This window comes from Heptranchias perlo, chromosome 5 (genome assembly GCF_035084215.1).
Source record: "Heptranchias perlo isolate sHepPer1 chromosome 5, sHepPer1.hap1, whole genome shotgun sequence".
Lineage (NCBI taxonomy): Eukaryota > Metazoa > Chordata > Chondrichthyes > Hexanchiformes > Hexanchidae > Heptranchias > Heptranchias perlo.
This window is the reverse complement of record NC_090329.1, coordinates 111685237-111703030: the sequence shown is the minus strand read 5'-3', so window position 1 is coordinate 111703030 and position 17794 is coordinate 111685237. Positions and strand designations below refer to the sequence as shown.

Here is a 17794-nt window from a genome sequence, read left to right as displayed (position 1 = left end):
ATTTGCGCCAGACAAGTGCCAGGCAATGACCATCTCCAACAAGAGAGAGTCTAACCACCTCCCCTTGACATTCAACGGCATTACCATCGCCGAGTCCCCCACCATCAACATCCTGGGGTCACCATTGACCAGAAACTTAACTGGACCAGCCATATAAATACTGTGGCTACAAGAGCAGGTCAGAGGCTGGGTATTCTGTGGCGACTGACTCACCTCCTGACTCTCCAAAGCCTTTCCTCCATTTACAAGGCACAAGTCAGGAGTGTGATGGAATACTCTCCACTTGCCTGGATGAGTGCAGCTCCAACAACACTCAAGAAGCTCGACACCATCCAGGACAAAGCAGCCCGCTTGATTGGCACCCCATCCACCACCCTAAACATTCACTCCCTTCACCACCGGTGCACAGTGGCTACAGTGTCTACCATCCACAGGATGCAATGCAGCAACTCGCCAAGGCTTCTTCGACAGCACCTCCCAAACCCGCGACCTCTACCACCTAGAAGGACGAGAGCAGCAGGCGCATGGGAACAATACCACCTGCACGTTCCCCTCCAAGTCACACACCATCCCGACTTGGAAATATATCGCCGTTCCTTCATCGTCGCTGGGTCAAAATCCTGGAACTCCCTACCTAACAGCACTGTGGGAGAACCTTCACCACACGGACTGCAGCGGTTCAAGAAGGCAGCTCACCATCACCTTCTCAAGGGCAATTAGGGATCGGCAATAAATGCTGGCCTCGCCAGCGACGCCCACATCCCATGAACTAATAAAAAAGTGTTGGCCAGGACACAGAGGGGCTCCACACTCTTCTTCTAATAGTTCCATGTGATCTTTTATGTCCACCTAAATGGGCAGGTGAGGCCTTGGTTTAACGGGGTATAAATCTGTCTTGGGTTCTCGTGCAAAACAGGCGACAGCAAATCAGCAGCCAATTTTGCACTACCACCAGAGGACAAATTTATACCCCAATGTCTCATCAGAAGGGTGAAATTAGTGAACACTCACAGGAGCATGGTCTAATCTAGATTTGTAAAGAGCAGGTTGTGCTTGAATAATGGCACTCAAATGGCACTCACTGAGAATGCTCCAGATAAGTGCATCTCACATCTCTTTTCCTGCTGTTGTCTATGACCCTGCCATATCCTTTTCACGTTCATGCCCCTCGGTCTCAGGAGATTCAGCTTCTGACCATCTTCCTCTAGAATTTCAATCCCCAGGCCTTCCTGTAATGCAAAAATTGAGGAGCACACAGCAGGCCACTACAATTTGCAAAACAGTACTGGAAGCATAAGGGAATGAACCCATGGGCCTATCTAGGTACCTGAATCTTCCCTTCAGCATGTCTATGGTTTAAACCGTTTGGTTTTAATTCGATTGCAGATGTCAGCCTCGTTGTAGTCTTACTCGCTGCGTTGGTAGTCCTCCTCAATGGTGTGAGCAGCCACAGTAGTACTGGATATCTTTAGTCTCCAAGAAGCCAGCCAGCGCCTAACCTTCAATTCTAAAAGAGCATTGGGGTACTAGACTGCTAAGGAATGAAAGAATTATGGCAGCTCCCTGCATATTGGGCATCGACATGTAGAAATCCATAACCTGAACACTAATTGGACATTAAGGGAGTGAAAATCCTTTTGGTTCACATAATGGTAGGTTGATAGTAGAAGGTGGTATGAACACGTGAACACTAGAGTTTAGGGGTACAGATACACAGATCTCTACACTTAAGAGTACAGGTAGAAAAGTGCATAAAAAGGCAAATGGGATTTTGGGTTTTATTCAAAAGAGCACTGAATATAAAAGAAAAGAAGTGATGTTGAATTTGAACCAAGAAATTGGTTTGGCCACAGTTGAAATACTGGCAGTTGCCGGGCATCATCAACAAAAGCCAACACGAGGCCTCTGCTGGAGATGGCTGTGTGACACAGGGAGATTCAAAAGAAGAAGCACAGGAGAAAATGTCTTAAAAAGGTACTTTCACCCCCAACCCTTTCCAATACACAGATTTCAATATTAACGTGCTCACAAATAATTATAGAAAATAAAACAATTAGTGCTGGGAATATTTCTTACCCTTGATCTCTGTTCTTTTTTGAAGAAAATGCACTGGCAGTGCGTTTGTTTAGATTAACATTATCCACCTCCCACTCGTTGATCTCTACAGGCGAACCACTCTCATTACGTCTTGGCTCCTGGTGAGTAGCACAATACGAGTAAATAAACACCAAGCATCCAATTCCTTCCACTTCAATCTTTCTATGAATGGCTTTCAGCATCTTCAGTCAACAGTAAGTTGAACACCGGCCTTACACAAATCGTTACATCATCCGCATGCAGTCACTGATGGACACTGCAAGGCTAACAGAATATTTAGTGGGTGCCTGCTGAAAAGTCTATTATTATTAAATAGCATATTTATAGTATAGATGCATTTAACAGGAAGCTAGATAACCACATGAGGGAGAAAGGAATAGTTAGGATATGTTGATAGGGTTAGATGAAGTAAGATGGTAGCAGGCTCGTGTGGAGCATAAATACCGGCATAGACCAGTTGGGCCAAATGGCCTGTTTCTGTGCTATGAATTCTATGTAATTCTATGTATTGCTTTACTGTGTTAGAAAAAGTAAATAAAATATAAATCAATTGGGGGGGGGGAGAAATTGTATCATTGGTGGCGGATTTGTTTTATCCATTTTTCTGAGTAAAGCTGCGAACTTCACTGTCCCCCTCATCTAATTAAACTGTGGCTCGTGGTTTGATAGGTGCGATGTATCAGAGAAGGGCAGATATTAAAAGTTACTGTGATCTGCCCCCTAATAATTGACTAAACGCACAATTATAAATATTGAGTAACAGAAACTGCTCGAACTACGTTCACTGCAATTTTTTGCGTATTGGCAGTAACTGGGCAGGAAAATTAGACACCCCAAATATAGGGACTGAGAGGCTGGGTTACGTCAGTTATTCCTCTTCTCGCTGCTTCTCCTCTTTAGCAGTGAAGGCTGCAGAGTCTGGATCACATTCGTCTTCTTTGCCAATGTCAATCTCGCTGCCTGACAGGAAGCGGAAGGTACATCCAGGATATGTTGCCTTTGTAAAGTTTCCAGTGAACGCTCCATCTTGAAACCCTTCTAACAACCATTGAAGCTTGTCCAGAATAACTAGAGCAGGATTGGAAGTCATGATTCTGAGTTGAGTGCTTTACCAATGGTACTTCAGTTATACTGACTTCTGGTACTAGAGTCCAGAACATTCCAGTTTGGCTCCGGTTACATGAGAATTAAATATATATATATTATATTTTTTTTTAATTCAGCAGTGTCACACGGATTGTGTAATTTTTTTTTTAAAAACATGCCACCATTCATGTGCAGGTCACCCCAGAATGAACTGCCAAGACAGTAGCAACCGTTTATATGGCACTCCTCACCTGAAGAAAGGCATCTCAGAGTCTTTTAGAATAAGGAGGAAAAAAGGATAACTTTATATGCTCCATTGTTGAATCCCAGTCATAACAGATTCTTTTGTTCTGCTTGTGCCCAGTTCACTTTGGTGCCTACACCACAGATCAAGGACCAGCTTTTGGCTAAATATAGAGCTTTTTTTTTGGTTCAGAGAGCGCTGTGCAAGTAGAATACAAATCTACCAGGTCATCATGTGATTAACATTTCGGCCATCAGGACCGGGAAGTAGTCAGAACAAGAAATAACTCAAGTAAGATTGTATTGTCCCTCAGATAAAATATGATTGATATGCTGTGCAATAAATACACTTCTTTATAACAAATTTCAATGGAAATTTCTTCTCATTTGTTTGGGAATGTTTTTTCTAATCTTCTCTCCTCCTCTCCTCAGAGCGGCAACTTAACACTCAAATACAAGGGTGAATTATCTGCCGTTTAATCCCGACATGGAACCTTGCCTACATGGGAAGTCAGGCCTGTGGAGCTCATGATTTTCCAAACATCCATTTACGCTGCATTTTTGGGACTGTTCCTCTGAAGTTATGGCAGATGAATAGGAGAACCCCTGTGGAAATTCATCCCTAATGAGTCATGCCAAGGTGAAGTTTTCACAGGGGTTGGGGAGTTGGGGGCGGTGATCACCCTCCGGCACCTCATCCCAGTGACGATTCTTCACATGTGGGTGTCAGCAGCCTATTCAACCACTCAGAGCATTTCGACTGAGCCTGAGCCTTCATTCAACATCCACGCATGTAAACTTTCCAGAAGGGGAGTCGCTGGATAGGGATCAGGGGCAGATACCATGGCTGATATTTTCTACTTTAGCACGGGGCACTGATGTCAATTGTAGCCTTCAGTTGAGGTCAACTAGAAATTGGGATTTTCTTCAACTGTATGATTCAGCTCAAAATTGAGAAGTGCACTTACCATTGGTCAAGCCCTTCATTCGGGAATTTTAAAAGAAAAAAAAATCACTATTTAAAAATGCAAGACAAATGGGAGTGAAAAATCCACAGCATTCTTGGCGCACTCCCACTATCACACCAGCGGGAATGTGCCAGAAGGGCTGCAAATTAGGCAGGAATCCTGATAAGCCGGATCCCAACTTTACATTGGGGATTCCACGGGGCCTTGGAAGGTGCAGAGCCCCAGCACAACCCAGCGTAGAAGGTGGCAGGGTCTCCTAACATTGGTAGCCCATGTGTGCCTGGCCTCTCAGTAGCCAGGTAGATAACTGGCAGCTGGTAATCCAAATGAAACCAGGCGCACCAGCCAGCTGATTAGCAAACGTGCGCCCCACCTGAGCAGGGGTGGTGTCCAGGCCTAGATTGGGGCCTGAACGCCTAAAAATTTAAAAAGCAAACTTTTCTTTGAAAATGACCTCCCTTGCAAAAGGGAACCAAGGGGACATCGTAAATATATTTCTAGTGGGGGGGGGGAGGGAAGGCCTGGTGCTCTCCCCCAGGAGCCAGCAACTTGTGCCACAGTTTGTGGCCTCTGGGGGCAGGTGTAGGCACCCGGCTTGGCACGTTAATTACAAGATCTCCCCACCCAGCGAATCTTGGTAGGATCCTGCAGCAGAGGGTTCGGATTGTGCAGAATTTTGGTCCCAATGATGTTTATATATTTTGATATATATTAAAAATCTTACGTCTGTATGCATTTCGTAGCAACTTTTCCATTATGAATTCCGATGTCCACATTTATAAAGAAACTGTCCATGCAAGATTGTCATGCTGTAATTACATCTCTCTTTCTCATCCCCTTCCCCACCATCAGTAAGGACACTTCATTACAGTAATTACAGTATGATGGTTTATATAGGCAATTTCCATTATAAATGTGGACATAGGAATTTGTAACGGATCGATAAAAATGAGGACAGGATGTATGACAATGAAGTGGGGATTGAATTACATCCAATTATCCCCCGCCCTCTATCCCTGCTTCACCTGAAGTCTACACTTGGTCTCGACTCTCCCCTGTGCAACACCACAGGAGAGGTGTATAAAATCACATCGGCCGGTTTCACACTCACTTGATAGAGATTGGCATTTCCATAGATTCTGTTCCAGATATGACTCGTGTGTTGACCCGAATGATGTGAAGTTACAGCCAATGGTTGCACAGCGCATGGTTCGTGTGCTACCACAGCGTGCTGTCGAAGAGCATCCATCACTTGGTTTGGGTCTGAAACCTAGTTTCAAGTATACAGAAATAAAATATCAGGCACTCAGTTTGTCCAAGAAATATTTTTCTAATGAAACTGAAAATATAAAAGATTAAGAAAGGAACTAAGTGCCATAATGGGTTAGAGATCAGTTGTGCTGCCACTTTCGCATTGATCCAAAGTGGTTTTGGGGTGCACGACTACACAAATGTAATAGTATATCTCTGGAGCACACTAAATCCATGAGGCATGGGATGCTCCCCAGAAGACCATCTGACCCTGGTTTGAGTTCACACTGAGTGCACTATAACTCTAGCCTAATTTTCATAATCAAAATCATATTTTCTGACTTACTCATGTTTCTTTTCTCATAGCAAGTAATTTCTCATAAGATTTCTGAAATGTTGTGCCTGCACCAGATTTGGGTGTAATTATCTGCTATCAATTGTAATGTGCGTTTTGTCAGTTCTCATTTGGGCCAGAAGGTGGAGCATGTCACCAATGGAGTGAAACAGCACTGTGAGCTCAATCTTATTCCAAATGCATGGTACAGATTGTACGATGTGATATTTAAATACTGTACAATCTATATTTGCATTGCATACAACACTATTTTACATGGTGGTGCATTATGCACCTATGTAAATAAGTCGTCTTCTCGCATAACATGATTCTATTAACCAAGTTATTCAAAAAAAAATCTGCATTTCTGCAACATTGAAGCTACTTCATAATGCAAAGAAGAAATCTGCAACATGAGACACATAGGTGTCAGTGTGACGACAACAACAAAATAGCATTTAGTCTAACATCTATCTGGCCTTAATTTAAGTAGAATCAACTTTGAAATAGCCTTGGTTGCCGGTGGAGAATCTGCCCATTTATACTGTAGGGTGGAATCCACAGCACCAAAGGCAACAGGCAACTGGCAACTTTTATCTCTGACTGCCAGACACTTCTCAATGGATGTATTATAGCTCCCAATGGAGTAAGTGACAATGAGTTGACAGGTATATTCAAGTGCAACAATTACCTGGAATTGTTTTACATAAATTAATGAAAAATAGAAATGACTGTGTAATAAAATTAAGCATTTTTGTTTGATATATAATGGCACTGGTATGTTATGGAAAGGACTCCATGCATGCTAATCATTAAAAGCAACATGCTATAGATAAAGCTAAACAATCCCACAACAAATGGATCAGGTCAAAGCTCTGTAGTCCTGTCACATCCAATCATGAATGGTGGTGGACAATTAAGAGGAGGAGGAAGAGGAGGAGGTGGAGGAGGGTCCATAAACGTCCCCATCCTCAACAATGGCTGAGCCCAGCATGTGAGTGCAAAAGACAAGGCTGAAGAGTTCGCAACCATCTTTAGCCAGAAGTTTCGAGTGGATGATCCATCTCCGCCTTCTCCTGAGATCCCTACGATCACAGAAGCCAGACTTCAGCCAATTTGATTCACTCCACATGACATCAAGAAATGGCTGAGTGCACTGGATGCAGCAAAGACTACGGGTCCCGACAACATCCCAGCTGTAGTGCTGAAGACTTGTGCTCAAGAACTGGCTGCGCCTCTAAACAAACTGTTCCAGTACAGCTACAACACTGGCATCTACCCGACAGTGTGGAAAACAGCCCAGGTATGTCCTGTCCACAAAAAGCAGGACAAATCCAATCTGAATAATTACCACCCCATCAGCCCACTCCCAATCATCAGCAAAGTGATGGTAGGTGTCGTCAACCGTGCTATCAAGTGGCATTTACTCACCAATAAGCTGCTCATTGATGCTGTTTGGGATGCGCCAGAACCACTCAGCTCCAGACCTCATTGCAGCCTTGGTCCAAACATGGACGAAAGAGCTGAATTCCCGAATTGAGTCGAGAGTAAATACCCTCAACATCAAGGCAGCATTCAACCGATTGTGGCACCAAGAAGCCCTAATAAAACTGGTCAATGGGGATCAGGGGGAAAGCTCCCCAGTGGCTGGAGTCATACCTAGCACAAAGGAAGATGGTAGTGGTTGTTGGAGGCTAATCATCTCAGCCCCAGGACATCGCTGCAGGAGTTCCTCAGGGCAGTGTCCTATGCCCAGGTATCTTCAGCTGATTCATCAATGACCTTCCCTCCATCATAAGATCAGAAGTGGAGCTGTTTGCTGATGATTGCACTTTGTCCAGCTCCATTCACAATTCCTCAGATAATGAAGCAGTCCGTGTCCACATGCCGCAAGATCTGGACAACATCCACTTCCTCCACTATAGCTTCAGTGTGTACGATCTACAAGATGCACTGCAGAAACTCACTAAGGCCTCTTCAGCAGCATCTCCAAAACTCGCTATCTCCACTATCCAGAAGGACAAGGGCAATATATGCATGGTGACACCACCACCTCCAAGTCAGCCACCATCCCAACATGGACATATAAATCGCTGTTCCTTCATCGTCGCTGGGTCAAAATCTGCCATATGATGTATTTCCCTCATTTCCATGTCGTCATAATATGACCACCCAAATGTGGACAGACGTATAATGTGTTCATCCTTACTCCCAATGGAATATTTGACAGGCGGAAATCAACATCCGCCCACTCAGATTACAGAATTTTTTCACTCCCAGGCACCAGGAATTTGGGAATTTAAAGTTGTAATTTAATCTGTTTCATCCAGCTCCATTCACAATTCCTCAGATAATGAAGCAGTCTGTGCCCGCATGCAGCAAGACCTGGACAACATCAAGGCTTGGGCTGAAAAGTGGCAAGTAACATTTTTGTCACACAAGTGCCAGGCAATCAACATCTCCAACAAAAGGGAGCCTAACCACCTCTCCTTGATATTCAATGGCATTGTTATATAATCAACATCCTGGGGGTCGCCATCGACCAGGAACTTAACTGGACCAGCCACATAAATGCAGAGATTATTAGAGCAGGTCAGAGGCTGTGTATTCTGTGGCGAGTGGCTCACCTCCTGATACCCCAAAGCCTCTCCACCACCTACAAGGCACATGTCAGGAGTGTGATGAAATACTCTCCTCTTGACTGGATGGGTGTAGCTGCAACAACACTCAAGAAGCTCGACACCAGGCAAGACAAAGCAGATAAAGCTTAATTGGCATCCCATCCACTAGCTTACATATCCACTCCTGCTTAATTTCCCATCCATTTAAATGAATGGGTACAAAATCCTGCAGGTTCCGTTACTGATGTGCAATCCTCCCAGCCCAATTCGCCGCTCTGCATTGCATCCAAATAATCCAATGCATCTTGGCCCAGGAACAGGAAAATGTGCTTGTACAAAGTGTTTTTATTTACAATTGATAGCATAAATGGAACAGGACAGACACAGAGGGCTGTATTAATAAAATATTGATGACTAACCCGTTGGCCGTTCCTGCATTTTCTGTATTTATTACAGAAGGCAGCGTTGCTGGATGCAGCTGGTGGAATCTGAGTGATTGAGGCATGAATCCATCTCTTGTTGGCATATGTCTGAATCGTCATCAGCATGAAAGCTATTCCCAGTAAGGGAGGAGGGCGGTAATGTGTTAGACAGGCACTGACTCTACATATGAATCAGGTGATGTAGATTCATAAATTGAGTTACACAGAATTACATAGCATTTACAGCACAGAAACAGGCCATTCGGCCCAAATGGTCTGCGCCAGTGTTTATGCTCCACACGAGCCCGAGTTCACTTGAACTGATTTCAGTTTGACATAAGGTGGTGCCCTGTATAAGGTTTGAGTACAACTGTGGCAAAAGAGACAATGGTTTCCTCTCTCCAATACTTCAGATTCTACATAAAATGAGTTCTGGTAGTTTCTGGGACATTTTCTACTTTAAAAAGGTACCACATAAACGCAAGCTTTCTGTTGTAATCCATCACCTTGATAAGCATCGAAAGCAGGAAGAGCTTAGGGAGTTAGGAAAGAGATTAATAAGCAGGACCTCAAAGGTAGTAATCTCCAGATTACTCCCGGTCCCACGTGCTAGTGAGTATATAAATAGGTGGATACGGCAGATGAATGCATAGCTGGACAGATGGTGCAGGAGGGAGGGCTTTGGATTCCTGGGGTATTGGGACCAGTTCTGGGAGAAGTGGGACCTGTACAGGCCAGACGGGTTGCACCTGAACAGAGCTGGGACCAATGTCCTTGCGGGGAGGTTCGCTAGTTCTGTGGGGGAGGGTTTAAACTAATTTGGCAGGGAGTTGCATACCAGGATGTAGCATTGGAAAGGAGAAACAAGGTGCACAAAGGATTGGGAGAGATGGATAGCACTAGAGTAAGAAATGGTACGGTATTAGGTGGGATCAGACTAAGAGAGAATACAAGAAGGTCCAAGATAGGTTTACCACGCAATTAGTCACATGGGAATATGATGTTGTACCGATAACGGAGACCTGGCTCAAAAAAGGGCAGGATTGGGTACTAAATATTCCTGGATACAAGGTGTTCAGGAAAGATAGTGAATAAAAGAAAGGAGGGGGTGGGTGGCAGTATTGATTAAGGAGAATATTACAGTGCTGGAGAGAGACCATGTCCTGGAGGGATCAAGGACAGAATCTGTTTGGTTAGAGTTAAGAAACAATAGAGGTGCCATTACACTACTGGGCGTAGTCTACAGGCCACCAACTAGTGGGAAGGATATAGAGGAGTAAATTTGCAGGGAAATTACAGAGATGTGCAAGAGCTAAGAGTAGTGATAATGGAGGACTTCAATTATGCTAATATAGGAACATAGGAACAGGAGTAGGCCATTCAGCCCCTCGTGCCTGCTCCGCCATTTGATAAGATCATGGCTGATCTGTGATCTAACTTCATATACCAGCCTTTGGCCCATATCCCTTAATACCTTTGGTTGCCTAAAAGCTATCTATCTCAGATTTAAATATAGGAACATAACTATATATAGACTGGGATAGTAACAGTGTAAGGGGTAAAGAGGGGGAGGAATCTTTGAAGTGTGTTGAGGAGAACTTTCTTGATCAGTATGTTTCTGGCCCAACGAGGAAGGAGGCATTGCTGGATCTGGCTCTGGGGAATGAGGTGGGTCAAGTGGAGCAAGAGTCATTAGGGGAACATTTAAGGAACAGCGATCATAGTATCATAAGGTTTAGAATAGCTATGGAAAAGGACAAGGACCACTCTAAAGTAAAAATACTCAATTGGAGGATGGCCAATTTCAATGGGATGAGAACGGATCTGGCCCGGGTAAATTGGAATCAAAGATTGGCAGGTAAAACTGTAAATGAACAATGGGCGGCCTTTAAAGAGGAGATGGTTCAGGTACAGTCTAGGCACGTTCCCACGAGGGAGATGGGTAGGGCAACTAAAACCAGAGCTCCCTGGATGACAAAAGAGGTACAGGGTAAGATGAAGCAGAAAAAAGGGGCATACGACAGATGTCAGGATGGCAATACAAGTGAGAACCAGGCTGAATATAGAAAATTCAGAGGGGAAATAAGAGGGGCAAAGAGAAAGTATGAGAATAGACTGGCGGCCAACATAAAAGGGAATCCAAAAGTCTTCCATAGGTGTGTAAACAGTAAACGGGTAGTAAGAGGAGGGGTAGGACCAATTAGGGACCAAAAAGGAGATCGACACATGGAGGCAGAGGAGATGGCTGAGGTACTAAATGAGTACTTTGCATCTGACTTTACCAAGAAGAGGTAGTTGAGATACCGGATGGGCTAAAATTTGATGAAGAAGAGGTACTTGAAAGGCTAGCTGTACATAAAGTAGATAAGTCACCTGGTCCAGATGGGATGCATCCTAGGTTGCTGAGGGAAGCAAGGGTGGAAATTGCAGAGGTACTGGCCATAATCTTCCAATCATCCTTCGATACGGGGGTGGTGCCAGAGGACTGGAGTATTGCAAATGTTACACCCTTGTTCAAAAAAGGGTGTAAGGATAAATCCAGCAACTACAGGCCAGTCAGCTTAACCTCGGTAGTGGGGAAACTTTTAGAAACAATAATCCGGGACAAAATTAACAGTCAATTGGACAAAAGAAAGCCAGCACAGATTTGTTAAAGACAAATCATGTTTAACCAACTTGATTGAGTTTTTTGATGAGGTAATAGAGAGGGTCGATGAGGGCAATGCGGTTGATATGGTTTATATGGACTTTCAAAAGGCATGTGATAAAGTGCCGCATAATAGGCTTGTCATCAAAGTTGAAGCCAATGGAATAAAGGAGGCCGTGATAGCATGGATATGTATTTGTCTAAGTAATTGGAAACAGAGAGTAGTGGTGAACGGGTTGTTTTTCAGACTGGAGGGAGGTACTAGGTCGGTACTAGGACCATTGCTTATTTTTTTATATATATTAATGACTTGGACTTAGGTATACAGGGCACAATTTCAAAATTTGCAGATGACACAAAACTTGGAAGGGTAGTGAACAGTAAGGAGGATAGTGATAGACTTCAAGAGGACACAGACGGGCTGGAGGAATGGGCGGACACGAGGCAGATGAAATGCAACGCAGAAAGGTGTGAAGTGATACATTTTGGTAGGAAGAACGAGGAGAGGCAATACAAACTAAAGGGTGTAATTCCAAAAGGAACAAGAGATCGGGGGTATATATGCACAAATCGTTGAAGGTGGCAGGGCAGGTTGAGAAAGCGGTTAAGAAAGCCTACGGGATCCTGGGCTTTATAAATAGAGGCATAGAGTACAAAAGCAAGGAAGTTATGATGAACCTTTATAAAACACTGCTTCGGCCAGTATTGTGTCCCGTTCTGGGCACCGCACTTTAGAAAGGATGTGAAGGCCTTAGTGAGGGTGCAGAAGAGATTTACTAGAATGGTTCCAGGGATGAGGGACTTCAGTTACGTGGATAGACTGGAGAAGCTGGGATTGTTCTCCTTAGAGCAGAGACGGTTGAGAGGAGATTTGATAGAAGTGTTCAAAATCATGAAGGGTCTAGAACAGAGTAGATAGAAACTGTTCCCTTTGGCAGAGGGGTTAAGAACCAGAGGACATAGATTTAAGAAGATTGGCAAAAGATCCAAAGGCAACATGAGAAAAAACTTCTTTACACAGTGAATGGTTATGATCTGGAATGCACTGCCTCAGGGGGTGGCAGAGGCAGATTCAATCATGGCTTTCAAAAGGGAATTGGATAAGTACTTGAAGGGAAAAAATTTGCAGGGCTAAGGGGATAGGGCGGGGGAATGGGACTAGCTGGATTGCTCCTGCAGAGATCCAGCACGGACTCGACAGAACGAATGGTCTCCTTCCGAGTTGTAACCTTTCTATGATTCATTCTATGATTCTAAGTTTACCTGGAAAAATTGCGACTGCAATCTCAAGATTTCATCCATGTACTTCTGCTGTTTCAGTTTAGTCATGATTTTTTGCTGCCAAGGGTCTTGTTTCGGTTTGATCTAATCAACAAAACATAACCGCATGATCCAGATAACAAGGCGTACAAAACAACAGCAGTGATTCTGGTTAATCTGACTCATAGTAAACAAGACCTACAAACAATGCAGTGATACACAGAAATTCACAATATATATCAATGATTTGGATAAGGGAACTAAATGTAACATTTCCAAGTTTTCAGACGACACAAAGCTGAGGTGGAATGTGAGCTGTGAGGAGGATGCAAAGAGGCTCCAATGTGATTTAGACAAGTTGGGTGAGTGGACAAGAACATGGCAGATGTAGTATAACATGGATAAATGTGAGGTTATCCACTTTGGTTGTAAAAACAGAAAGGCAGATTATTATCTGAATGGTGATAGATTGGGAAAAGGGGAGGCGCAACGAGACCTGGGTGTCCTTGTACACCAGTCGCTGAAAGCGAGCATTCAGGTGCAGCAAGCAGTTAGGAAGGCGAATGGTATGATGGCCTTCATTGCAAGAGGATTTGAGTACAGGAGCAGGGATGTCTTACTGCAGTTATACAGGGCCTTGGTGAGACCACATCTGGAGTATTGTGTGCAGTTTTGGTCTCCTTGCCATGGAGGAAGTGCAACGAAGGTTTACCAGACTGATTCCTGGGATGGCAGGACTGATGTATGAGGCGAGATTGGGTCGACTAGGCCGAAATTCACTAGAGTTTAGAAGAATGATCTCATCGAAACATATAAAATTCTAACAGGACTAGACAGACTAGACGTAGGGAGGATGTTCCTGATGGCTGGGGAGTCCAGTACCAGGGGTCACAGTCTCAGGATACGGGGTATGCCATTTAGAACCGAGAAGAGGAGAAATTTCTTCACTCAGAGGGTGGTGAACCTGTGGAATTCTCTACCACAGAAGGCAGTGGAGGCCAAGTCATGTATTCAAGAAGGGGATAGAAATATTTCTTAATGCTAAAGGGATCAAGGGATATGGGGAAAAAGCAGGAACAGGGTACTGAGATAGACGATCAGCCATGATCATTTTGAATGGCGGAGCAGGCTCAAAGGGCCTATTTTCTATGTTTCTATATGTAAATAAACCAATCTTTCACTTAGGTTACCGCTGGTACTGAAAGTGGGGTTGGGAGGGGGCGGCAGAGAGGAGTAAAACTGTCCAGTTTTTGAAGTAACCTTCATATGAGTGCACCATTGAGAACAGCCATGAAGGTGTCTGAGGGTCAGGCACCCTTCCCCCTTCCGCTGCACCAAGTGTGAAGGAGAATGTGGAGCAGTGTGAAGAAGTGCATGCAGTATATACATCCAATTTTTAAACATACTGCACATGTTGCTGACTACGGCTAGCAGTAAGCAGCAGTTTTAACTGGAAATGCATTTTGTAGAAGACTAAAGGCATTCCATTGTGTCATTGCAAGCCACAAGACATTATGAGAAAAGATTGCTTTCATTTTCTAAAGAAAAATGTCCAATAATTATGAATATTGTACTTGACTTGCTTACATTTTACCTGATGGTTGGCTACTGAAGTATAATAAAAAAATACAATAAAATAAAAATGTCATTGTCACTTGAAATGATCTTTTATCGGTCAAGTTGTTGTCCGACAAAGATACTTCAACCCTCTGCTCATCTCTACACTTGAAGCACAGAATAGATAGCTAGAATAAGTAACAAATTAAGCTTGCAGAGAAACAGATTGTTTATCGTTCATCACCGTTTTAAGTTAAACATCCTTGTAATGTTCGTGGTAATAACAGAGGTTTTTAATGTATTTATATAAATGACCTGGATTCAGAAACTCAATGCAAAGTGCTCAAATTTGCAGGATATACCAAACTAGGATTGGCAGTGGAATTGACAGAGAATGAGTTAGATAAAGTGGGCAGAACAATGGCAAATGAAATTTAATGCAGGCATGCATCAAAACAGTAGAATATAAGCCGGGGAGGTAATAATCTAACTGTATAATTCTCTAGTCAGATCGCACCTTGAGTACTGTGTCCAGTTCTAGCCACCAGCAAATAAGAAGGATATTGAAATGTTGGACACAGTCCAAAGAGCCACAAGAAAAGACAGGATATGCCGGGGCTTTGCAGTTTGGAATGGATGAGTGTACAAGATTGCTAAGGGTGTGGAAATATTATTTTAAATTAAACTCTGGGAATAGAACTAAGGGATACATTCAAACCAGTGATAGGTAATTTTAGGACTGATATGAAGAAATTCTTCTCCACATAAAGAATGATCAACATGCTGAGTAGTGGGGGTAAAAATCCTGGAATCATTTAAGAAACAATTGATGCTACAATGGGGGAACATTAGGAACTTTCTGGATAGGTAAATTAGATTGCCCAATTGTCATAACTAGATTTTTAAAAATATATATATTCATTCATTCATTCATTCATTCTTGCGATGTGGGCGTCACTGACAAGGCTGGCATTTACTGGCCATCTCTAGTTGCCCTGAAATAGCAGTTTGATGCTAGGCCACTTCAGAAGGCAGTTAAGAGTCAATCACATTGGTATGGGACTGCAGTCACATATTTTAAATTTGGATAGCCAGGTGGTGAAGGATAGAATACTAGAGCCTGGTCTTCAGCTGCTTCCAAGCCTTTATTCACAGAGATCAACATTAAACACCCTCCTATAAAAGGATACAAGAGAGTCCCCAATTGATACCCACCACCTGAATACAATTACCATTAATTGATATAAATCACAGATACAATTAACAACATATAGGCCAGGTTTCCTTCCCTAAAGGATGTTAGTGAACCAGTTGACAACTCCTACTAATACCAGTTTTTTATTTCCAGGTTATTCAAACTGAATTCAAATTGTCAAGCTGCCATGGTTTTCTGAACCTCACGTTTTCTGGATTATTAGTCCAGTAACATAACCATTACACTACTATGCCCTACAGATTCAGTTTATTGTACCTTTAAGAATGGAATCCAATTTGCTTCTTTCTTCAGAGCCATGTTTGGGCCTTTCATTCCCCAGCGTTCTGTTCCGGCCTCCAAAGCATCATAAACTGGAAAGGTCTTCATGGTTTCCTCCTTGCTAAAAATGCTTCTGAATTTCCGAATAACCTGAAATATTAATGTGGGATCACACCTTTTACAATAACTAATTGATTTTGGATGGAGCTTATTTATATGAAAAACTGAAATTAATAGAGGTGGCATTAAGCATATGAAGGCATCATTGAATGATATGAAAGATCTTTGTAACTGTAATTCTTTAAGAAGCATGTTCCCATCTTAACTGCAACATCCGATGGAAGCACCAAATAATGCCTCGGTACTTTTCTAATGCAAGAGAAGCTGACTCAAGAAGAAAAACTGGTTCAAGCAGCAAAGTGGTACAGCGCATTGGAACACCAACATGTAGCACCACAGGGAGGTGGGACATGGGTTTGATTTCCCGTCTGCTGAGCTTTTGAGCTCTGTTATATTGGTACATGGAGGTGCCAGACCAAGACCAAGACCAAATGTGTTGCCAAAAAAAAGGAGGGAAATTTAATACTATATCCTATGATACGTACAACGCATACTAATAATGCCTCAAGGAACAGCACCATTGACACCCTGTCACCCTACGACAACAGTCACTGCACTTCGAAAATAATACATTGGGTGAAGTGCTTGGAGGTGTCTCTACATGAAATGATGCAATCACTGTCCAATCACTGTCAAGCAGGCATTCCCTTCCGAAGGACAGCCTGATCCTGGAATGAAGCAGAACTGTCAGACAGGTGCAGCAGCCATGCCCTGCAGACAGTAAGGAGCACATCAAGGGAGTAGAGTGTCTCTGTGAATTGGCAGCGATGGGAGTGCTGGGGAGGGAGATTGTCACTGAATGGGGGAGGGGGTGAAGGGTGCTCCTATAAAGGGGGGGGGGGGGAGGGGAGAACCTCTGTGAAGGGGAGAAAAAAAAGTGTTACTGTTGATGAAGCCTTTAGGAAAGTGATGATGTGGTTGTTCTGTTGATGATGGATAGGTCAAAATGACACTTATTTTTTCTGTTTTCTGTCAATTGTGAAGTAAAACAGGAATGCAGCAATTTAAATTAAAATTTCCACCTAGAAACATATGTACCAGTGGGCATGGGGAACAGCATTTGGAATCTATGCTGCACGCCCTCTATGACTTTAATGTCTTTTCTATGAGAGGGTTCCCAAAACCGCACACAGTACTCCATTTGTTATCTAACCAATGCCTTGTACAACTTATCACGACATCTTCACTTCTATACGCGGTTCCAGTATTTATAAAACCCAAACGATTATGGCTTTAATTAGTTGTACTCGCACTTTCAAGGAATTATGTATTTGCTACCCCTAGGTGTCTCTGTTCCACACCCATTCAGTTTCTTTACATTAATGCATACTCCCATTAATTGTTTTTTCTCCTAATATACATCACCCTCTCCATATTAAATAGCATCTGTCACCTGTCTGCCCACTCTGCTAACCTGCTTATATGTCCTCCTGAAGTCTTTTACAGTCCTCCTCCCTATTCCCCAAACCCCTGGAATAGGAAAAAGCTCTTAAAAAAATACAGGGGAATAGAAGTTCTAGGAACGAGTACGTAAGCACGTAACTACCAGTGTGAATAGTTCCATCTCATTAGCTGTGCTTCTGATATCATCCACATCATATTCAATGCTGAAGTGAGAAACAAGGTACTGCAGCTGAGGTTTAAACTCCTCAATGTTGAGCTTGTGTACAGGAAGACAAAGGTTAACTTCAAAATCAAACACACCTACAACAAA

At 43.2% G+C, this 17794-nt stretch overlaps 1 protein-coding gene across 1 annotated transcript in view; it reads right to left on the bottom strand.

Moving 5' to 3' along the window:
* si:ch73-242m19.1 (uncharacterized) overlaps window positions 1–17778 on the bottom strand; it is a 139937-nt gene extending 122159 nt beyond the window's left edge. Inside the window, exons 1-5 of the mRNA XM_067985017.1 lie at window positions 17627–17778; window positions 15958–16110; window positions 12933–13034; window positions 5506–5664; window positions 2077–2195 (exon numbers count right to left, since the gene is read on the bottom strand). Of these exons, the coding sequence (XP_067841118.1) occupies window positions 2077–2195; window positions 5506–5664; window positions 12933–13034; window positions 15958–16110; window positions 17627–17644 (551 nt within the window). The 5' untranslated portion in view covers window positions 17645–17778. The remainder of the gene's footprint in view (window positions 1–2076; window positions 2196–5505; window positions 5665–12932; window positions 13035–15957; window positions 16111–17626) is intronic.
* Between the last annotated feature and the right edge of the window lie 16 nt (window positions 17779–17794).